The 20,683-nt window shown below is 46.1% G+C and overlaps 1 protein-coding gene across 4 annotated transcripts in view; it reads right to left on the reverse strand.

Moving 5' to 3' along the window:
• The window catches only part of VIT (vitrin), a 1,808,828-nt gene that overhangs the window by 260,843 nt on the left and 1,527,302 nt on the right, over nucleotides 1-20,683 (reverse strand). For all 4 annotated transcript variants that reach the window (XM_078648825.1, XM_078648826.1, XM_078648823.1 and 1 more), the window contains one exon: nucleotides 10,400-10,503. In XM_078648825.1, coding sequence (XP_078504951.1) covers nucleotides 10,400-10,503 — 104 coding nt within the window. The remainder of the gene's footprint in view (nucleotides 1-10,399; nucleotides 10,504-20,683) is intronic.

Raw genomic sequence — 20,683 nt, forward strand, 5'->3', positions numbered from 1 at the left:
ACTGCATGGTCCGACCAAGGCACTGGGTTTACTGGTGTTTATTATTAGTAAAAACCACGTCATGCGTGTGGCCAGCTGTATGGGTGGGCCCAACCACTAGTTGGTTTAGCCCGAAGCTACATAGATTTTTAGAGTGGATGTTTCCTCTGAGTTATTCTCCTCAAGGTGAGAATTAAAATCGCCAAGTACCGTAAATGTAGGTTGGTCTAGGGTGGACTCCAAGTAAGTTAGAAGAGCGTTCGTAAAAAGGACCTCTAGGCACTGGGGGTCTATAGAGAAGAAGGCCAGCGAAGATTATTTGATTCCTCAGTTTGATAGTGAAGGATAAGGACTCCGCCTCCAATCCGTGTTGTGGGAGAATGCTTATTTTAAAATGCGAGCGGAAAATGATTGCTATTCCACCGCCTGTGGATCCTGATCTGTCAGTGTGTACCACGGAGTAGTCCGCGGGTACTGCTGAGTTCCAATCAGGCCCAGGCGTTTCAGTGGCCCAAGTTTCCGTTAAAAATGCCAGATCAGCCGCATTATCGGTTATTAGTGCTTCAATTTCATGTTTATGTTTGGGCATCGATCGTACATTTATAAGGATGTTTTTCAAAGTCCTTGTGGTGGAGTTGCGCCTGTTATCTGCACCGTGGATTAGAATATGGGGCCTATTTGCCACTGAGTTCTGACTCTGCAAGCTAAGAGGGGTGCACAGGGACAGCTCTTGAAGCATGTATCCGTACGTGGAGCACTTGGGGTGCTGCCGCGAGCCATTATGATGCAGCAGTGGCGCTTGTGGGCAGGCGCCTGGCCTTAGAGAGGTTAGAGTTTCTGATGAATATTTGTTATTCAGGAAACGGGCAGGGGGTTGGGCCCTGGGCGCTGGTCCGGCGCGGACGGGCATAGACGGGCTTGCCTTAGGCGTGCCTTGGGCGCGCAGTCGGCGCGCCCGCTGCGCTCGTCCGCTGCACGTCCGGAAGGACATTGGGCTAAGTAGGTTCGCAGGCCGGAAGTCGCGACTGCTTGAGCGCGTCCCACCAGTCAGGCCACACCTAAGTTGGCGGCTCTGTGGCCAGATAATGTGTTCCACAGCCCAGTTATCCCTCTGCTTCAAACGGGACCTCCCGCGGCGGAACAGGGAATTGGGTTACAGGTAAGCAAACATACAACTATTAACTCAATTGTGCAAAAAGACAGGTTAAAATACAATTGCTGTCAATTCTACTGGCAAGTGCAGGTTAAAAAAAGTTGGAGGTAAAAAGCGTAGTAATCACAATTTTACGCAGACTAAGTACACAGTTATGGAAGCGCTACCCGCTCTACTTGCTTCTATCTTGGTCCCGAGCCACCAGCCGAGTCCTGCCTAAGTAGGTTCGCAGGCCGGAGGTCGCGACTGCTAGAGCGCATCCCACCAGCCAGGCCACACCTAAGATGTCGGCTCTGTTGTGGCCAGATAATGTGTTCCACAGCCCAGTTATCCCTCCGCTTCAAACGGGACCTCCCGCGGCGGAACAGGGAATTGGGTTACAGGTAAGCAAACATACAATTATTAACTCAATTGTGCAAAAAGACAGGTTAAAATACAATTGCTGTCAATTCTACTGGCAAGTGCAGGTTAAAAACAGTTGGAGGTAAAAAGCGTAGTAATCCCGATTTTACAGAGACTAAGTACACAGTTATGGAAGCGCTACCCGCTCTACTTGCTTCCGTCTTGGTCCCGAGCCACCAGCCGAGTCCTGCCTAAGTAGGTTCGCAGGCCGGAAGTCGCGACTGCTAGAGCGCGTCCCACCAGTCAGGCCACACCTAAGATGGCGGCTCTGTGGCCAGATAATGTGTTCTGCAGCCCAGTTATCCTTCCGCTTCAAACGGGACCTCCCGCGGCGGAACAGGGAATTGGGTTACAGGTAAGCAAACATACAATTATTAACTCAATTGTGCAAAAAGACAGGTTAAAATACAATTGCTGTCAATTCTACAGGCAAGTGCAGGTTAAAAACAGTTGGAGGTAAAAAGCGTAGTAATCACGATTTTACACAGACTAAGTACACAGTTATGGAAGCGCTACCCGCTCTACTTGCTTCCGTCTTGGTCTCAATCTCTCATTCTTCCCAGATCTTACCCCCATGTTGCAGGAAGCCGCTGCAAATTCTCATACTCCTAAAATGCATTATGCAAGCTAGGCCTTAAGTACGCCATGCTTTACCCAGTGCAACTCCACTTTGAGGTCAGTGGCAGGCCCCACTTCTTCGAATCTCCAGCAGAGGTGGTGAATTTTTGCAAACAATATAAAGCTGCTTCCATGGACCCGTGGCGGGATAGTCAGGATTTGTGCCCACTCCCCATCCCGGCTCACCTCTGCTCCTGCTTATTGACTTTGCTACAGGTCATTACAACGTGCTGCTGTGCTTGATCCTAGCCCTGCCAGTCCTACCTCTGTTGGGACATGCATCTATCTTACTTGATGATGGCTCATTGAACACTGTGAGCCAATTCTTAGCTATTTTTCTATGATTCTTCACTTGCTGTGTGATGCTTGTTGGCATTGTAACTATTAGACATCTCCGGACTGAGGACTACAAAGCGCTTCCTCCCCCCAGTGGTGTACACCAACCTTTTATTTTTTTGCTATTTGTACAGGGATTCACTGGATAGTTCTGTGTCTAGTGTGAGTGGGTTTGGGAATGTTGTATTTTCGGATTGTACAAATAACAACAGAAGAGTGACTACCCAGATACTAGTGAAGGGAACACACAGTTTGTAAAAGGACCCTCACTCACCAACCTGGCTGGTGACATGCTTCATCATAGGGTCCCCACCAGAGAGGCTGAGTGCCTCCCTGGTGTGCTACAACGCCTGCAACTGCAGCGGAGCAGGTTTTTTTTGTGCGTGTGGGGGTCAGTGCAGGTTCAAAAGTAGCCAAATACTACCTTTTGAATTATTTATTCGAGGTGAGTTGGTTACTATTAAAAGCAATTGACGGATCTATGCCAGCTGTTTAGCGTAGCTAGGAGGATCCAATTAAATTAAGAAAGTGAAGAGTGGTCGACATGTTTCTGCTTAATTGGGCAAATTATGCAAAGCTTTCATCAGGACCTATAAATAGACCACTGCGGTATACGCACGCTAAGGCGTACCCATACCTACGGGCTGGTGCAATGGTAAAACTCACGGTTTTACCAAGTAAAGATCTTCAAGGATTTCTTAGATCTGTCATAGCCTCAAAGAGAAATAACAGCAAACAACATATATGCATCGTAACTATACATCGTTTGTGTTGTCTCAATTATTGGCTTGAGGTTAAACAAAGCGTGTGCTCATTGTGAATATCGTTGAAACAAAATGGGCCTGAGACTGGTTTGTGATCAGGAGTCCATACACAACCACATCATGCATTATAAATGTGCGGCGGTCTAGTCAGCCTGTGTGACTGATCATGCAATTGTTGGGTGCCTTTAAACTCTCAGGCAACCTGTGCAGAGGCCCCCGTCTCGAGGGCAATCTTTAATACGTGATTCAAGTGTTTTTGTCTATCAAGGTGGATTTCTGCGGCGAGCACTAGGGGGGCAGATAAACTGCCAGCTACCCCTGAGTTCCAAAGTGCCTCGGCATACACGGAGAGGCGCTGACGGGCACAAAGGTAGGGAAACACGGGCAAAAATAATAATTAAAAACGGCGGCATGAAGGAGAAGGCTTACTCAGAATACTGATGCGATTTGCATCATGGAGCCAGATCGGGGGAAACTGCCGGGAAAGATCTAAGGACAAAGAAAATGTCCATTAGCAGGCTTGGTTAACAGTAGGAATAAGGTAGGGAAAGGGGCCCCCCTCACCCACTTGTCGCAAAGCACTTACTTCCTTTGCCGCAGTGTCCCGCTGGCCACCTAGTCGTGTGCGTCTGGACCCGAATGTTAGGGAATTCACCATGGACGCGAAAGAAAGGCAACCTCTTCCGGGTCACGTGGGACATGTCTGTGCAGCGATGGTGCGTGACGCGGCCACGTCGTTGTGAAAGACTAGACCGCTGAAGGTCATTCTCGGTTTGAACAATTACAACTTTATCGTGAGGTGTTATGCGGGGAGAATTCGTGACCACTAGCGAGCAGATAAGGCTCATGGACATCTGATGTTACCACTCGGAGTAGTGGCCATGTGGGCATAGGTCAAAAGGGTTACAAAACTGTCCCCTCCCAGTCAGATCAGTGTGGAGAGAGGGAGAGTGAGTACCCTTTAATAGTAGTGTAAATGTCATGTAAAACAGATTGTGTCGCATATTTAGGAACATACACTTCCATTAGGGAAGGACAATGGTATCCGGTTAGACTAGAGATGTCATTTATGTGTGGGTTGGAAAATAGAGTAGCCCTTGATCCATAAACAGTGTATACAGTTAATCATTAAGATTATTGTGGAGAGGAGCTAGACACTACAGAACCACCTGGACTGGCTAAATGTTTATTTAAGGACAATACCCCATGGGATATTGTCATTCAGCTCTAGACGATGAGTAGAGAGGCGATAAATCCATCGTTGCTCCTTTTTGAACTATGTCTGCTGGGTACGTGGGCCTGGCTTGAGCTGCTCAATAATTGTCCAAGTCAAATCATTGGTAGTATGATTCGAAGCTAGAAAGTGATCCGTCAGCTTGGTGCTTGCCTTGCGGCACCTGATGTTGCTCCGGTGTTCGCACACTCGTTGCTTGATTTTTCTGGTTGTCATGCCCACATACCTTAACCTGCAAGGGCAGGTGATCAAATAGACCACATTGGTGGAGTTACAGTTCGTGTGGGCTTTTTGTTGCCAGAGTTTACCAGGTTCCAAAGTGAGTTGTTTAGTTGCTGTTGTCAAGTGGCAAACACTGCATGCTCCACACGGAAAATGTCCTGTCACGGGTGGTAAGCCCCATGCGTTCGTGATGGTTTGGTCCGTGGCGGGGTACTGTGTTCTGGGACGGGTATGCACTAGAGAGTCCTTGAGGCTCCTGGCTCTTTTATATGAAAAAAGGGGCTTTTCCCAAAGATGGTTGTTGCTCTCCAGGATTTTCCAGTGTTTTCTGATTGCTTTGCTGACTGCGTAGGAGGCATTGTATTTTCGGATTGTTCAAATGTGGTTTATCTCCTATTGCAATATGAAAACGTACTGAATTGATGACTATTATGGTCCACATTTCCTTGCTCAATATTTAACCATGCCCGGTAGATATCCCCTTTATTTATATCTTGGAATATACGGGGTCTCAACAAACCCCGCATAGGAAAACATATTCTCACATACTTAACATGACATAGCGTCAAGATAACATTTCTTCAAGAGACTCATCTCCCCTGTTACCCTCAATGGTTTGCAAACACTTGGGGCCTCCACTGAGAATTCTCCAATTATAGCTCTCACTCACGGGGTATGCATCCTTATACATAATTCTATTACTTCTACCTTTCATAACTACCGAAAAGACCCAGATGGCGCTATATATTACTCACCGGTTCCTTAGCAAGTAAACCTGCCCTATTGGTTAACATTTATGCCCCAAATATCGATTCCCTGGAATTTGTTCATACTAAATACATGCACATGGGGTGAGAGGAGGCTGAGCTTGTGATCATTGGTGGAGACTTCAACCTAGTTCTCGACCCAGCTGCAAACTCCACCAGCACATTCCCAGCATGTAAGTCAAATGTACGGGCCGTACTCCACCAAACCATTGATACCTATAGTCTTACAGACGTTTGGCGTACGGAACACCCCACTAATAAAAAGACTATGCATTTCATTCTTCTCCTCATGGAGTATGGACACGGCTTAATCTACTGGCTCGTGACGGCCAGTGCTACGCTGTGGACCACTGATGTTTTGTTTTTTTGCATATTTAAATAGCGCGAGCTCGACCCGAAGGTTTTGGAGCGCTTTACATGAGCACCTTATTTACATTACACATTCAGGCGCAGGGAAATTAAGGGCCATATGTATCAAGCACTAATGCGTTCGCAAATGCCGAAATTCGCATCACATCAAAGAAATCTGCGTGCAAAATAAGGAATCGCAAAATTTGCGATTCCTTATTTTGCGATTGCATTCAAGGAATCGCACATTTTGCGATTCCTTAAATGCAATGTATGAAGCATAAAAAAAATGCAAATTGGCCTTAAGGAATCGCAAATTACCACCAACTTCAAGTTGGTGGTAATTTGCAAATTCCTTGAAAAATGCACTTTTTTGCATTTTTCAAAGTGCAATGTGAGGCACCTACATGCCCTTAGGGCATGTATGTGCGCCACATGTGCACCCATGCTGATTTCAGGGGTGCAACAGGGTGTCCTTTGGACACCCCTGCACCCTTGAAAGTATTCTCAATTTGCAATTCTCATTGCGAAAAATGGGAAAAGGAGGGAATGGTGCAATATGGGAAGAAGACAAAAAGAGCAAACAAATGTAAAAATATTTGATCAGTTTCTTGTTGTAGGTGGCTTTGTTCAATTAAATGACGAACATTAGAATTTGTACAATGAACGTGGGCGGCTTGAACGACTGGAAGAAAAGGCAAAGACTAGAATATGTGGTGAAGCACAACAGAATAGATGTTCTCTGTCTTCAGGAGACCCATCTCCCCTGGGCTAAGAGAAATCTACTACTCAACACAATCCTCAACTATTAGGGGAGTTGCCATTTTAGCAAGAACTGCTCTGGGAAAGGCCAGGAAAGTGAAAACGGATAGTAATGGTAGATGGGTAATTGCCGAAATGGATCTGGGTTTTACAATTTGTGGGATATATGGCTCGAATGATGATGATCCCGAAATGTTCGATTTTTTAGAAGTAGAGCTAGTTAGTTGGCCAACCCCGTTAGTAGTTACAGGTGACTTAAATATCTCATCAGATTGGGGTAATGGAATATCCTAGTGGGACGGAAACCCAGAGTTTTCAGATCAGCTCAGGCCCTTATCAGCTCACATGGGCTGCAGGATGTCTGGCGAACTAAAGAACCCCAGAACCCTGGGTTTACTTATTTCTCAAACCCTGCTCAGAAGTACTCAAAACTAGATTACATTTTTATTTCCTCTTCGGAAATTGGGAAGGTGGAGATTATTAAACTCCCAAGAGCAATCTCAGACCATAGCCCGTTGTTGCTAATATATGATATGGGAAGGGTGGAGAGGTCAAAGTCACATTGGACATTTGAAAGGAGATTGTTGGCAGATGACAGGTTTGTAGATCAATTGAATAAATGGGTGGGAGAATACTTCGCAGCAAATAGGTATAGTACATCACGGAATGGGGTCTGGGAGGCTTTTAAAGCCGCTTTAAGGGGAGAGACGATTAGCTGTTCTGCCAGGCTTAGAAGAGAGGACAGGGCGGAGGTAGAGAAACTTATGGGTATGCTATCTACTGCGGAAGAACCGCATATTAGAGATATTGCCTCTGGTGGAGATGGTAAGGAAAGTCAGAATGTATTGGTGGCAGTTAAAGCGGCATTGCAGAAGGAGGTAACACAAAGGGCAATAAGGAATTTTCAATCTTCTAGGGCAAAAAGATACGAAACAGGAGAGCAAGCCGGTAGAGCCCTTGCCCTGCGGTTAAGGCAGGAAAAATCTAAAAATCATATCACTTGCATTGAGGAGGATGGAAATACCTATACGGAAAATAAGGATGTACTGAGGGTATTTGAGAACTTTTATAAAAAACTGTATGATGCGGGGGATACTGAGAGTAACCAAGGGGAGGAGTATCCAGATAATGGTCCTTGTTTGAATGATGTAATCAGAGCGGACCTTGATAAAGATATATCATATACCGAGGTCCTGGCTGCATTGCGGGAGCTAGCGCCCAGAAAAGCCGCTGGCCCAAATGGGATCCCTCTGGAGGTGTACAAAGCAATGGAACGTGAGATTGTTCCAATGTTAGTCGACCTTTTTAATGGGATTGTACACTCAGGGATGGTACCTGAATCGTGGAAAGAGACCAACATTATAATCTTTCACAAGAAGGGGAAGCCAGCAGAAAAACCAGGATCCTACCGGCCAATATCGCTGATTAACACCGATACAAAGCTCTACTCAAAAATCTGGGCTAAGCGGTTGGGCAGGATCATTGGCGGTCTCGTCTCCCTGTGGCAGCATGGGTTTGTTCCAGGACGGGGCACAACAGACCATACATGTAAAGCTATAACTTTATTTGATGCCCAGGATGCCACGGGGGAGATCGCCATGATCCTGCTCGACGCAGAGAAAGCGTTTGATCGCGTTGATTGGAGCTTTCTCTGGGGAATACTGGAAGGAAGGGGCTTCGGGGAGAAAGTCATCAGAGCGCTCAAAGCCATGTATGTGGATCCGGTAGCTAGAGTAACGGTTATGGGGAAAAGTCGGATAAATTTACTATAAAGAGAGGGACCCGCCAGGATTGTCCCTGTTCCCCTATCCTCTTCTCTTTGTATATCGATCCCCTTATCCAGAGAATACTAGAGAGCACAAGTATCCCCCCTGTGATTGTTAACGGCCATGTCAATAAGTTACTAGCGTATGCTGATGACCTGGCTGTATTCACAACAAACCCCCAGCAGGCATTAGCGGCTCTGGTACAGATGGCGAAGGCTTTTGGTGAGGGCTCTGGGTACCTCCTAAACGAATCCAAAACACAGATAATCTGTTCACAGAATATTGTGAAAACCGATTCTAGATTTGTGGACTCAGCTGATTATTTAGGGGTAAAAATTAATGCATCAGTCTGTAGAATAGTAGAAGAGAACTACCTCCCTTTAATCAAAGCTATAGAGACCGAATTGAAAAGAATAGATGTATTGCACCTTTCTTTGGTAGGCAGGGTCAATGCTCTAAAAATGTTAATGTTCCCAAGAGTGTTGTATCTCTTTAGGGCTATTCCCCTTCTTATCGATGATAAAATAATGAATCAGATGGAATCCGTTTTTATAAGGTTTATATGGCAGTACGGCAAGATTAGACGCTCTACTAGCTTTATGTCACTGCCGAGGGAAAGGGGTGGTATGGCACTCTCAAATCTTAGATTGTACCATTGGTCATGCCTCCTGATCCAAATGTCTATTTTGTTTCAATCTGATGTTAGACCCGTTGGGGAAAACTCAAACTCTGGTATCCAGGGACCACCCCCAATTTATGAGATGTTGTTGGGAGGGAAAGCCACCGGCCCACTGCTGCGTGAAGTCGAAGGTAGGTTTTATAAGAAGGCTCGTTTTAAGACTTTATACGGGGCCTGGTCGACCTGGAAAACTATCCTGAAATACTTTAGTGCCCCAAAAGTAAATTCTTATCTATATTTGGAAAACTCATGTCTACTTCCCCAATTGAGGGCAGATAGGAATCTCCAGGCCTGGAACCAAATGGGGGTTAGGACTATTGGAGATGTCATGGAGGGGGATAAGAATATTGGGTTTGAGGACCTGCAAAAACGGTTTGGCATTCCTGCTAACCAGTGGTTTATTCATGGACAAATTGCCCGTACTTTAAGGACCCTAAGACCTAAACTGAAGCCCAAGGTAGATATTTCTGTTGTTGAGGCCCTGGTCAGAGGGTGCAGAAAGATTAAAGTGATTTATGACCTTCTGGTAGTGAGGATTCAGGATGATATCGGGAAAATGGAAAGTGCTTGGGCTACTAAATTGGAAAATCCTGATGTCGATTTAGACCTTGCTCTTGGTTTAAATAAAAAGATTTTTCGGACTTCTAACCTATGGGCCCAGCATTTTAAAACAGTTTTTAATTTGTACCATACTCCGGCTAAATTATTTGCATGGGGTGTTAGGTCCGATGATTGCTGCCCTAGATGTAACTCACCTCAAGCAGACTTAGTACACATGTTTGTCACCTGTGATAGGCTGGATCCACTCATGGATGAGATCATGAAATTCTGGGAGGGGCTGCTAGGTCACAAGATCGATCTATCCCCCACGCTGGTATTAATGGGTACGGATTCAAAATTGGTATTGGAAGGGGATGAGTTAGCCCTGGTTTTTATGTCAGTAGCTGTGCTTTGAATACTTATTTTAGCTGGTTGGAAAAATGTAGTTGCACCCTCCTTTCAGATGTGGCTCTCGAGACTCCTGGGCATTCATAATATTGAGTCATGCTTATACGAACTCAAAGGAGTTAAAAATTGGGAGATGGGAAGACGCCTTTGGGCTCCCGTTTTGAAATGGAGGGAGGCTAGAATTTGATCTGGAGTCAGTATTTTATCTGTATGTTAATTTGAATGTAAATGAATTTTATTCCCACACCATGAATTGTACATCTGTTTATATTTATTGTGAAAATCATGTCTTTGCTATTGTATTTTTGTATCAAATTTTTATGCTCTGTCTACGTCTATTTAACTGCTTAATACCTGTATTGCATCTTAACCCTCAATAAAATAAAAAAATAAAAAATAAAATAACTCTATAATTACATACCCACATTGGAAAGTCCTCCCTTCTGTTGGATCTTTTCGATAGCAGCTTGCACATCTTTGACCTTAGAATAGGTTTTGAGCCCAAATTCTGTTGATGGGTCATCTCTGTGCAGTGTGATAGAATCAAAACAATTTTGCAATTTTTAATATGTTTTAGTTTCATCGAAACCATCAACCAATAATTCAAACATATAGTATATCAAATTTAAAAAAAACTGTCATAAAAATAAAACTAAGATTTGCTTTTAGTTGAGCATAACCTTTAGCATTTTCAGACAATGAACGTATATAAATGACTTATTCAACATGGGAATAAGATGCTGAATTTGAGTATCTCTTATGGGTGGACGATGCAGATTGATGACTAAAATACCTTCTTACTCTAGCTAACAGAGCCAGCACATTCTGTCTTTCGTGGGTAATCCCACATAGGTGTGCTATTTGAGCACTGAAACCTTTCCAAGTTGGCAGAGCACGTATTTCTTCTGGCAATAGTACCCATTGATGGGCACTTTTAAGGCAAAAGGCAGCTATACAACACATTGTAGTTAGTTTTTACAGGCAAAGACTGTCTGCTATGCAACCATTTTAAAAAATATATATATTTTTATTGAAAAGTACAAGACAGATCATACAACCATTTCTTATATTATACATTTGCAAGTTACATTTAGCATCGTGCTTAAGACCGAGGTCAAAATAACTGACATCCTAGACCCTGTTATCCCCATCCGTTTGCCTTCGTAATTCCAATTCTACCACAGGCGATACACAAATCTCCCTGCTATACGAATTCCACCGGGACCATTTCCTGTCCCACTTCTTCGGGCACCCCCTAGCTACATACACTTCTTTCTCAGCTATCATACATTTGTCTAGCTCTTTCTGCCAGACCGCCACTACATGTGGCATCATTCCACCCCAGCCACTTGCTATTTCCCTCTTAGGCAAAGTGAGGCCTAGCTTCACAAACTGCTGCTCCATCTCAGTAAGGTCGGTGGTTTCCCATATATTGAGCAAGCCCAGGTGGGGCATCAGCGTGAGCGGTTTCCCTATTGCAGATTGCATATGGGCCGCGGTTCTGTCCCATTGTCTTCGTATCAGCGGGCAGTCCCATATCGTATGATAAAAGGTGGCCCACTGCCAGCAGCCCTTCATACACAAGTCATCTGGTCTAGACCCGATTTTTGCTAACGTTATACCGGTCAAATATGAGCGATGTAAAATACAAAATTAAATTAGTCAAAATCTAAGTGTGATGGCAGGCTCTCTAAAGACATCAGCGCCTGTCTCCAATCCTCCTCATCAATCGGCCCAAGGTCCCCTTCCCACCGCTCCCTAAGCTTCCTGAAGGAATCAGGCATGTTATTACTGAGTTTCCTGTAAGTCAAGGAGATCGCCTTGGAGTGCATCTGCCCATCCAGCAGTCGATCTTCAAGTGGGTACGATTCAGGTATGTCCTCATAACTGGGGAGCGCCTACTGTAGAGCATGACAGATTTGAAGATATCGAAAGACCTCACCCGGCGCCCGCTGGTAAGTACCCTGCAGCTCCTCAAACCGGAGAATCTTACCCTTTTTGATCAAGTCCTGGACTGTTGAAATACCAATCATATCCCACCTGTCGAATTCCGGGTGGTGGCAAAGCATACAGAGCTTCTGCGAGCACCACAATGGCGTCGCTTTAGTAAGCACGCCTGTTCATCCCAAACGGGAATTAGCTAACCTCCAGATCTGTATCGTATGCTGAGTGGGTCCTATATAATGGTGTTTCCTTGTTTGGGAATAAAGAGCCCTAAGATAGCTGGATCGGTCCATCTGGTATCTATCCAGGGCACACGCCTGGTCATCCGGCGGTGCATATCTCCATCTATTTACAGTCACCTATTGCGAGGCCAAATAATAAAGTCATATATCAGGCAGTGCGATGCCCCCTTCATACCCTCCTTTCGTTAATTTCTGAAGCGCAATTCTCGGGGCCTTACCATCCCAGAGTAATGTACGTAACTCCCCTTCCACTGCGACAAAATAAGTATCTGGAACCCTATGAGGGCAGTTTTGGAGAATATACAAAAATCGTGAAAGGGCCAACATCTTAAAAAGAGCTGCCCAGCCCACCAGCTACAGTGGCAGTGACCTCCAATGCTTAACATCAGCCCGTAGCCTTGCTAGCGGAGGTGCCAAATTGCGACCTAAAAAGAGAGCTGGGTCCGGCGTGACGAAGACTCCCAAGTATTTGAAAAACAGTCTTCCGAGACCACCAATGCACAATCTCTTGGGAGGCGGGGAATCTGTCCGTGGAGCACATATAGCACTGATTTGCCCCAATTAATAGCGTAGCCAGAATACTTCCCAAAGTTTGTAAAAATATGAAGGACCGTATGTATGGATCTATATGGGTTTGTAAAATATAGCAATATATCGTCCGCATAAAGCGATATTTTATCTTCCACTCATGTGTCCATCGCATACCTTTTGAAAATGCATCACGCCGAACCCATGCTGCCAAGGGCTCTAACATGAGAGAAAACAGCAGCGGCGACAGAGGGCAGCCTTGTCTGGTGCCTCTCCGTAAGGTGAATGGCCTGGACGTATAGTTGTTTACTCTGACCTGCCCCAAGATATCGATGTATAGCAACCGCACCCACCTTATAAATTTAGGGCCCAGCCCCACTCTCGCCAGAACCTCAAAGAGGTACGGCCATTCGATCGAATCAAACGCCATAGAGGCATCTAGTGACAATATGACTGCATCCTCCCCTAGGTGTTGCCGACGTGCCAACACATTATGAAGCCGGCGAATATTAAGAGTCATGTTTCCCCCCGGCAGGAAGCCGAATTGATCCGGATGCACAAGGGAGGAGATCACTGTTTCCAGTCGTGTGGCGAGGACCTTCGCTAAAACCTTTGCTTCAACATTAATCAAAGAGATCGGCCTGTAAGAACTACACACGTCAACCGGCTTGCCGGCCTTGTGAATTACCACGATACTTGCCAACCGTTGGTCTGGTGGAAGAACCCCCTTCTCCCAGCTTTCCTAATACTTTCCCCGCAGATGCGGGACCATAAGGGAGGCCACTGCCTTCAGAAACTCTACTGGGGTACCGTTGGGCCCCATCACCTTCCCAGACTTAATTTGGCCGATGGCCCTTCGAATCTCCTCATCCGATAGATCCGCGTCAAGTAGCTCCCTATCTACTTCTGAAAGAGTCGATACGTCACTTTCTGCCAGCAACTGACCTGAATCCTCCGCTGTATTAGCCATCGAGGGTGAGTATACCATTTCAAAGTAGTCTGCAAATGCCTCCGCTATTTTGCCAGGGCGGTAAAGAACCTCACCACTCGGCAGCGTCAATCGGGGCACCCATCTTGCACCTTGCTCCTTCCTCTCCAGCCACGCAAGAGTCTTTCCTGCCCTATCTCCAAGCTCATATAGCCTATGGTCAGCATGTGCTGTTTGGTCAGCATGTGCTCCCGAGCCTTGAGTTTATATTCCACCTTTTTCAGCGTCAGGCAGTGCAGTGCCTCCTTTGAAGGCTGGAGCGCATGCGCCGCCTCAAGTTCTCTGAGGGCGTCCTCCAGCCGTACCAGTATCTCACGCCGTTTTGTGACATATTTCACTTTCAATGACAGGGCATATCCTTTAAAAACCACTTTATATGCCTCCCATATTGTCTGCGCCGATGCTACTGACCCTACGTTCTCCTCCAGGAAGTACCCAGTTTGTACCCCAAGCTCCTCCTTGATATCCGGAATTGTAAGCAACCATGGGTTAATGACAATGGTGCCACGTTGCTGCTTGTCTCACTGGGGAGTGATCTGATAGACCTTGGGGGTACGTCCTGGGCCGCCTGAAATTTCCCATTGAGGCCGCGTTTGTCAAGAAGTAATCAATTCGGCAGAGACTGCCATGCACACTAGAAACACAGGTAAAATCAGGCCCTGCAGCTCGCGCCCCACATCTGACAGGCCCAACGCCGCTCTAAATTCCGCCATAAGCTCATTTGGCCTCCCCCCTGTCTCTGCGGATACCTGTCAATCGTGTCATCCATCGTCATGTTGTAATCCCATCCCATTAGTAAAGTACCATCAGGGAGATTAGTCAGTATTCTACTGAGCTCTACTAACTGTAAAGCGCTCTGATATCCTTCGGGATCTAGTTTGCGCTATATAAAACTTCATAAATATATAAATAAATAAATACTAAGGCATCTTTACCCAGCGCTGGCGGCAAATAAACAGAAACTATGTTCAAAGCCCTCCCTTCCCACTGGGCCTTGGCCACCGCAAATCGCCCAGCGGGATCCGCCCATGTATTATGGATGATCAATGGGGATGTTTCTACGGACCAGGATACCTGTTCCTCTAGACCCAGTGGTATAGTCAGCATGCACCAGGAGCCTGTAACCCCATCTATTCAGGGCCTTACATTTATTACCAACCAAGTGAGTTTCCTGCAGGAGAACCAGACTCGGGGACTGCCTCTTCAGGTATTGCTGGACGACGCCTCTTTTTATTTTATCGCCTAAGCCATTAACATTCCATGAAAGGACGGAGAGCACTGAATCCCGTTCAGCCCCCATCCCACAGCACGGCCAACGTCATAATCCAACAGGTCGAAAATATAGCAAACATTACCACCCGCAACTTGCAAAGAAAGGCATCAATATCAATTTTTAGTCTGTCACATAAAATAAAAACATGGAAAATAAACAATGCAACGCATTACATTCACTGTGAAACCCTTCATCAAAACGCACAAGAAGAGAGCAATCTTGTCCACCGTATAAGAGCACACCATTGCTTTGAAAACCGCAACTAAGCACAAAACGCCCCCCTCCACCCCGTACTTCCCCCTCCATCCCCTCCCTGCCTCCCTGCCTGTGTATTTAGAACTACCCACCCCCAAACATGGCAGAGTGCCTCTCACCCCCCCCCTGAAATGCTAGCAATGCAGAGGGAACCGGTCCCCCCTCCCGCAGATACACTTTACAGTCATCTCAAATCACAGCCATCCTTCACTTACAACAACTAAGCAACATCATATCACATCAATAGAGTCAGCAAATGGTACCATAACATAAACCCCGAGTGCAAACACAATCTCATGGCAATGAGCCGGACTCCTCCTCCCCCCTCAAGATCCCCTACTTGCATGTACTGTCAGTTCAAATCTCTGTAGACCAACATCGAAGCCTTCAGTCCTGCTCCTCCACTCCATTTGTCTCCGCTATAGGGTCAGTGCTTGCCTCCTCAAGCCTGATTCCCCTTTGTTGGACAGTCTTATCAGGGCGGTCTCTCCTGCGTTTCCCCACCGTGCTCCAGCCTTACATCCAGTCCCAGACCACCTCTGGTGAGTCAAAGAACCATGACTTTCCATCCGATTCCACCCGCAGTTGCGCCAGGAAGAACATTGCGTATTTCACCTCTCGATCTCTCAGCTCTTTTTTCACCTCTTGAAAGCTTCTTCTTTGCACCTGAACCTTGGTCGTGAAATCTGCAAAGAACGCCACCTCATAATTATCTACCTTCAAGGGTGGGCCGGACCGTGAGGTCTGCAGGATTATGTCCCTATCTCGGTAGTTGAACACTCCGGCAATCAGGGGCCTTGGGGGTGCACCCGGCTTTGGTCGGCCACCCGGCATCCTGTGAGCTCTTTCTATAGAAAAATAGCTGGACAATGTCTTGGGCTTGAGGTGTTTCTTAATTAATTCTTCCACATACAGGTCCGCAGCTGGCCCCTCTGTCCGTTCCAGAACCCAAAGAATTAGAATGTTGTTGCGGCGGGCCCGCCCTTCATAATCATCGAGCTGTTGCGACATCCTTGCCTGCTTTTGCTGCATTTCCAGCATCTGGCTCTGGAGTTCCGATGTGTCCGCTTGCCGGGCGCTTGTCACTATTTTCAGTTCTTTAACCTTTTCATCCATTTACTTAAAATCCGCTCTTAGTAGCGAGACCTCAACAGTGACTGAGTCCACTGAAGTACGTACCCCCCAATCACCGCCATAACATCATGTAGAGTCGGCTCCGGTACCGTCGCCTGAGCGTTCGCCGATCCCTCCTTCTCCGATCTCGGTGAGTCGCCTTTTTCTCCCACTTTAGAACAAGCAAAATTTGCCAGTTGTTTCTGGGTGTTAGTTCTAGAGCCTTTCCCCCCTGTCACCATGACTGCAGTAACACAGATCCACAGACAAGTATAAAAAGCACCCAGCCAGCACAGCCACTGCCTGACGACCCGATCAGTCCAATCCCGTCTGTGGTATCAGGAGTCACTACGTTCCGGGGGGTCCAACCTACCAAAAAGCCCGCTATTCGCGGCGGCCGCCCGCAAGAATCAGAGGCCAACCTCCTCTCTATCCAAGTCCGTATCCGCACTCCTCCGAGTCACAGGAGCCAACCAGCACCCCTTTCAGCATGCCGCAGTGTCCTTCAAGCAGGGCCCAGCAAGGAGGTACGACATCCATCGTAGCCTCTTAGTAGCACCGAGAAGGGTCACCCAGGGCTACAGCACAGTCCAGGGGTCCGCACTCCCAGGCACCCCCACGCCCTCCAGCAAACCAATAGGTGGAGCAGTGTCAGTCTCAGCAAACGCCCAGCAGCAGCTGTCCATGCATTCACCAAAGTCTTTATAGAGCATGACCAGGCTCTACCCCCACTGCACAGAATGTCTGCCAATACACTGCTCCTCACCTTCAGGCTGAAACCCTGGCACTACTCACAGCATATGGAAAGGGCTGCACCTCCACCACATGTCCACCTTCACGGCCCCCGGGCACCCCGACCGCAACCTGACACAGCTCCTCTGCGGGGGGACTCAATCTGCACTTCCTCCAACCAACCGCCGGGGACCCACCATATACTCCAGGCAGAGCGCCGGCCAAACAGCCCCACAGCGGGTCTTCAGAGCGCCATCGCACCCCTCCGTGCGTGTGCCTCAGCCTCCGGTGCACAGAGCACTTTATGCAGGGCAACTGGCAGTACCTTCCATCCGCAGCCGTGCCGCTCCTAGCGACGCCCTCCAGGCCACCACCGGTCCACCTCCGCTGCCAATGGGGGCTGTTCAGTCCTCCACACCATACAGGCCGCAAAGCCGGGGCCTCGATTTTAGAGCAGCCACCCGCACTGCGCACTTGCCCTCACCGAAAGGGCCGACGTGTCGCGGATTCACCACCGCTGGTCCCCTGCTGCTGCAATTCCCTACCTCCACTCGCTGCAGAACTCAACGCGGCCAGAGGGAGATCAGGCGGACCCCCAGACCGGCAGCCTGCATCGATCGCGGCATAAGACCGCCATTTTGTTTTCCAGGCGGCCACAGCAGGCGAGCCGCACCCCAGATGGGGGCCCCGAAGGTCACACGCTACACGGGGTCCAGATGTTTAGCCCCCGGCCTCTTCAGGTCCGCACTTGGGTTTCAGATGGCTTAAAGTCATGATAGCTCCGCGGAAGGGAAGGAGCTTGCTTAGGCTGCAGCCATTCCTCTCGGCAGCAAGCCACGCCCCCCCATGCAACCATTTTAAGCGAACCATTTGATCAGCTCTGACTATTGTACACAGTGGCTGTGATCATTGTAAAACTATTGATGGTCGCCTTTAATTGTGGAAACCAAGTCAAAAATGTCACAAACTCGCAAGTTTCTGTTTTTTGGTTCCAATTACACTGGGGACACGTAGCACTATTGTTTTTTTTCCTTTATGTATATATTCATACACTCTTTGAAACATAAAAGATATATTGGAAGTACAGCTGTAAGTGTTCTCGGTCTCCTTTCCTTCTGACATCGATATAACCCATAATCATTGCGATTGTGCATTTATTATCAATATAGATAAGTATTTTTCCACAGGAACCACTGTTTCTGTCACATACAATTTACCCTGGTTCCTAGTGAGTAGGGTATCCCTTGTTTCTGTTCTTGCCATGCAGTGGCGGCAGGTGAAATCCGAATGTTTTGAGGCAGTGTTTCAGAGAGGTGGGGGGGGGGGGTAAAAATGTTGCAAATGAAACATTTTTTTAAGGACAATTTTTAAAATTGTGCTGGTGCGTACGAGACACGCCAGCGCCAATTGTTTGGTAGAGGTGGTTCTATAATGAAATAAATACAAATATTTTGACACCCTCCAACCAGCCAATATAAAGCCCTTAGGTTCATAGCACCCTCACAGCAGGTGAAGGATCACTGACACAATATCGAAAACATCGTGAAACAAAAATATAGCATCAAAAATATAATTTACAAAACTATCAGGTCCCTTTACATATAATGGTAAGTATCAAAATATTGGGGAAGATATTGTTTCACACTAATATCCGTAAAAGATATACAAAAATCTAATTCTTTTATTTTGGCCATGCAATAAAGAATTCTGATGGTACCTTCATGAAGTTTGCCTATTTAGTTGGGAAGGAGTGCATACTGCGCAGCTCTCGGTGGAGTTTGGGAATCTGGTGTTTTTACCTATGTAAGGGTTTTTCCATTACCCTGGCACGCAGCGGACTGCTGGTCGCTGGTGTTAATTAAGGATGGAGAAAATGGTGTGTATATATATATATATATATATATATATATATATATATATATATATATACATATATATATATATATATATATATATATATTCACCACAGTTTCAACCGCTTGATGCCGCAGACTTAATTTCACCGCAGCACCGCCAAGAAACGAGAGACCCAGTAATTCCGTGAGTAATTATTATTTAATCTCTGCAACGGACAGCATAACGTTTCGGCCTCCCAAAGGCCTTGGTCACATGTATATATATATTACCTACTGGCGGTCGCCAGTAGGTATATATAGTTAGGACCTAGTTTCCATAGGAAATCCGCAACATTCTATTGGGAATAACTTTGGCGCCGGTTGATGAATCTTCGCGAATTTCGCAAAGAAGATGGCCCGCTCCTTCCCTGAAATTTTTGGGGGGATTCGTGAAGTGGGGGCTGAGAAAAAAGGGGGGTCTCAAAACGTGTTTTCCCAATGTTAATTTCCATAGGACGATTAGACACGGCTACAGGCCGAACGGCTGAACGGAATTACAAGAAATTTGGCAAAATTATAGAGTCTGATTCACAGATCACGCTTTTGCTTAAATGGTGTAAATCCCTCCAGTAGTTGTTGAGAAAATCAAATGTGAAATTTTTTTATATATCTGGGCGGAGCCTAACCACACATCTCATCGTGAGATCTGATTGGCTGTCAGCACTTCATCCAAGAAGTGTTGGCAGCCATCTTGGGGCCAATATAGATGATAGTACCTCATTAAAAAGCATTGCAGTTAATAGAAGGTTTTAGGACTTTAGTTACATTATAAATCATTTGTTTATTGTACCATACTCATTTTAGGAATTGTGGTGTGTTCTAAGGTGATTTTACCATGTGAAAAAGCCTTCTGCTGGGATATCATGAATCATGTTTTTAAGAAAACTATTATCTCATGCTTTTCCCACAGTGGTTTGGAAGGGGATCTATAAACTAAACTGAAAGCATATTTTCTGTAAATTCACATTATCTTTCTCAGTCGTGTGAGAATGAAGTCTGACATTCTCAGTAAAACATGTACATCCAACAAGGACAGAGACTGTCAGTTGATTCCTTTGTGTTCTACTGCAGCTTCCCAGAGTGTTCCAAAGAACAACTAGAGCGCTAACAGTCTTACTAATGACAAAAGTATGGCACACCAGAAGCCATCTTGATTGGAATTAAGTGGTAAGTCTGAAAACAGTTAATTTACAAAGGAACAAAATGAGGGGGTTCATTTTTCCATGGAAAGTATGATTAGTGCTTCAGAAAGAAAAATTAGGGCACATTTTGAGTGACTTCTCAAATCCGCTTCTATTTCATTAAACAATTCTGACATGCAGTCTCCCAAGATGGCCACCAGAGACAAAAGATCCCAAATGTAGCCCAAATATCACCCAGATGTAGCCCAAGTATAGCGCAATGACAGAATATCCCAGAGTGTTCTAAAGAACAACTAGAGCGCTAACAGTCTTACTTATGACAAAAGTTTGGCACACCAGAAGCCATCTTGATTGGAATGAAGTGGTAAGTCTGAAAACATTTAATTTAAAAAGGAACAAAATGAGGTGGTTCATTTTGCCATAGAAAGTATGATTAGTGCTTCAGAAAGAAAAATTAGGGCACATTTTGAGTGACTTCTCAAATCCTCTTCTATTTCATTAAAAAATTCTGACATGCAGACTGAAACATTTACTTTCAATACCAGCAGCAGACTTCCCTGGTGAGCAGTAGCTTTACTACAGTGATCTAATAA

Source organism: Lissotriton helveticus, chromosome 6 (assembly GCF_964261635.1).
Source record: "Lissotriton helveticus chromosome 6, aLisHel1.1, whole genome shotgun sequence".
Taxonomy (NCBI): domain Eukaryota; kingdom Metazoa; phylum Chordata; class Amphibia; order Caudata; family Salamandridae; genus Lissotriton; species Lissotriton helveticus.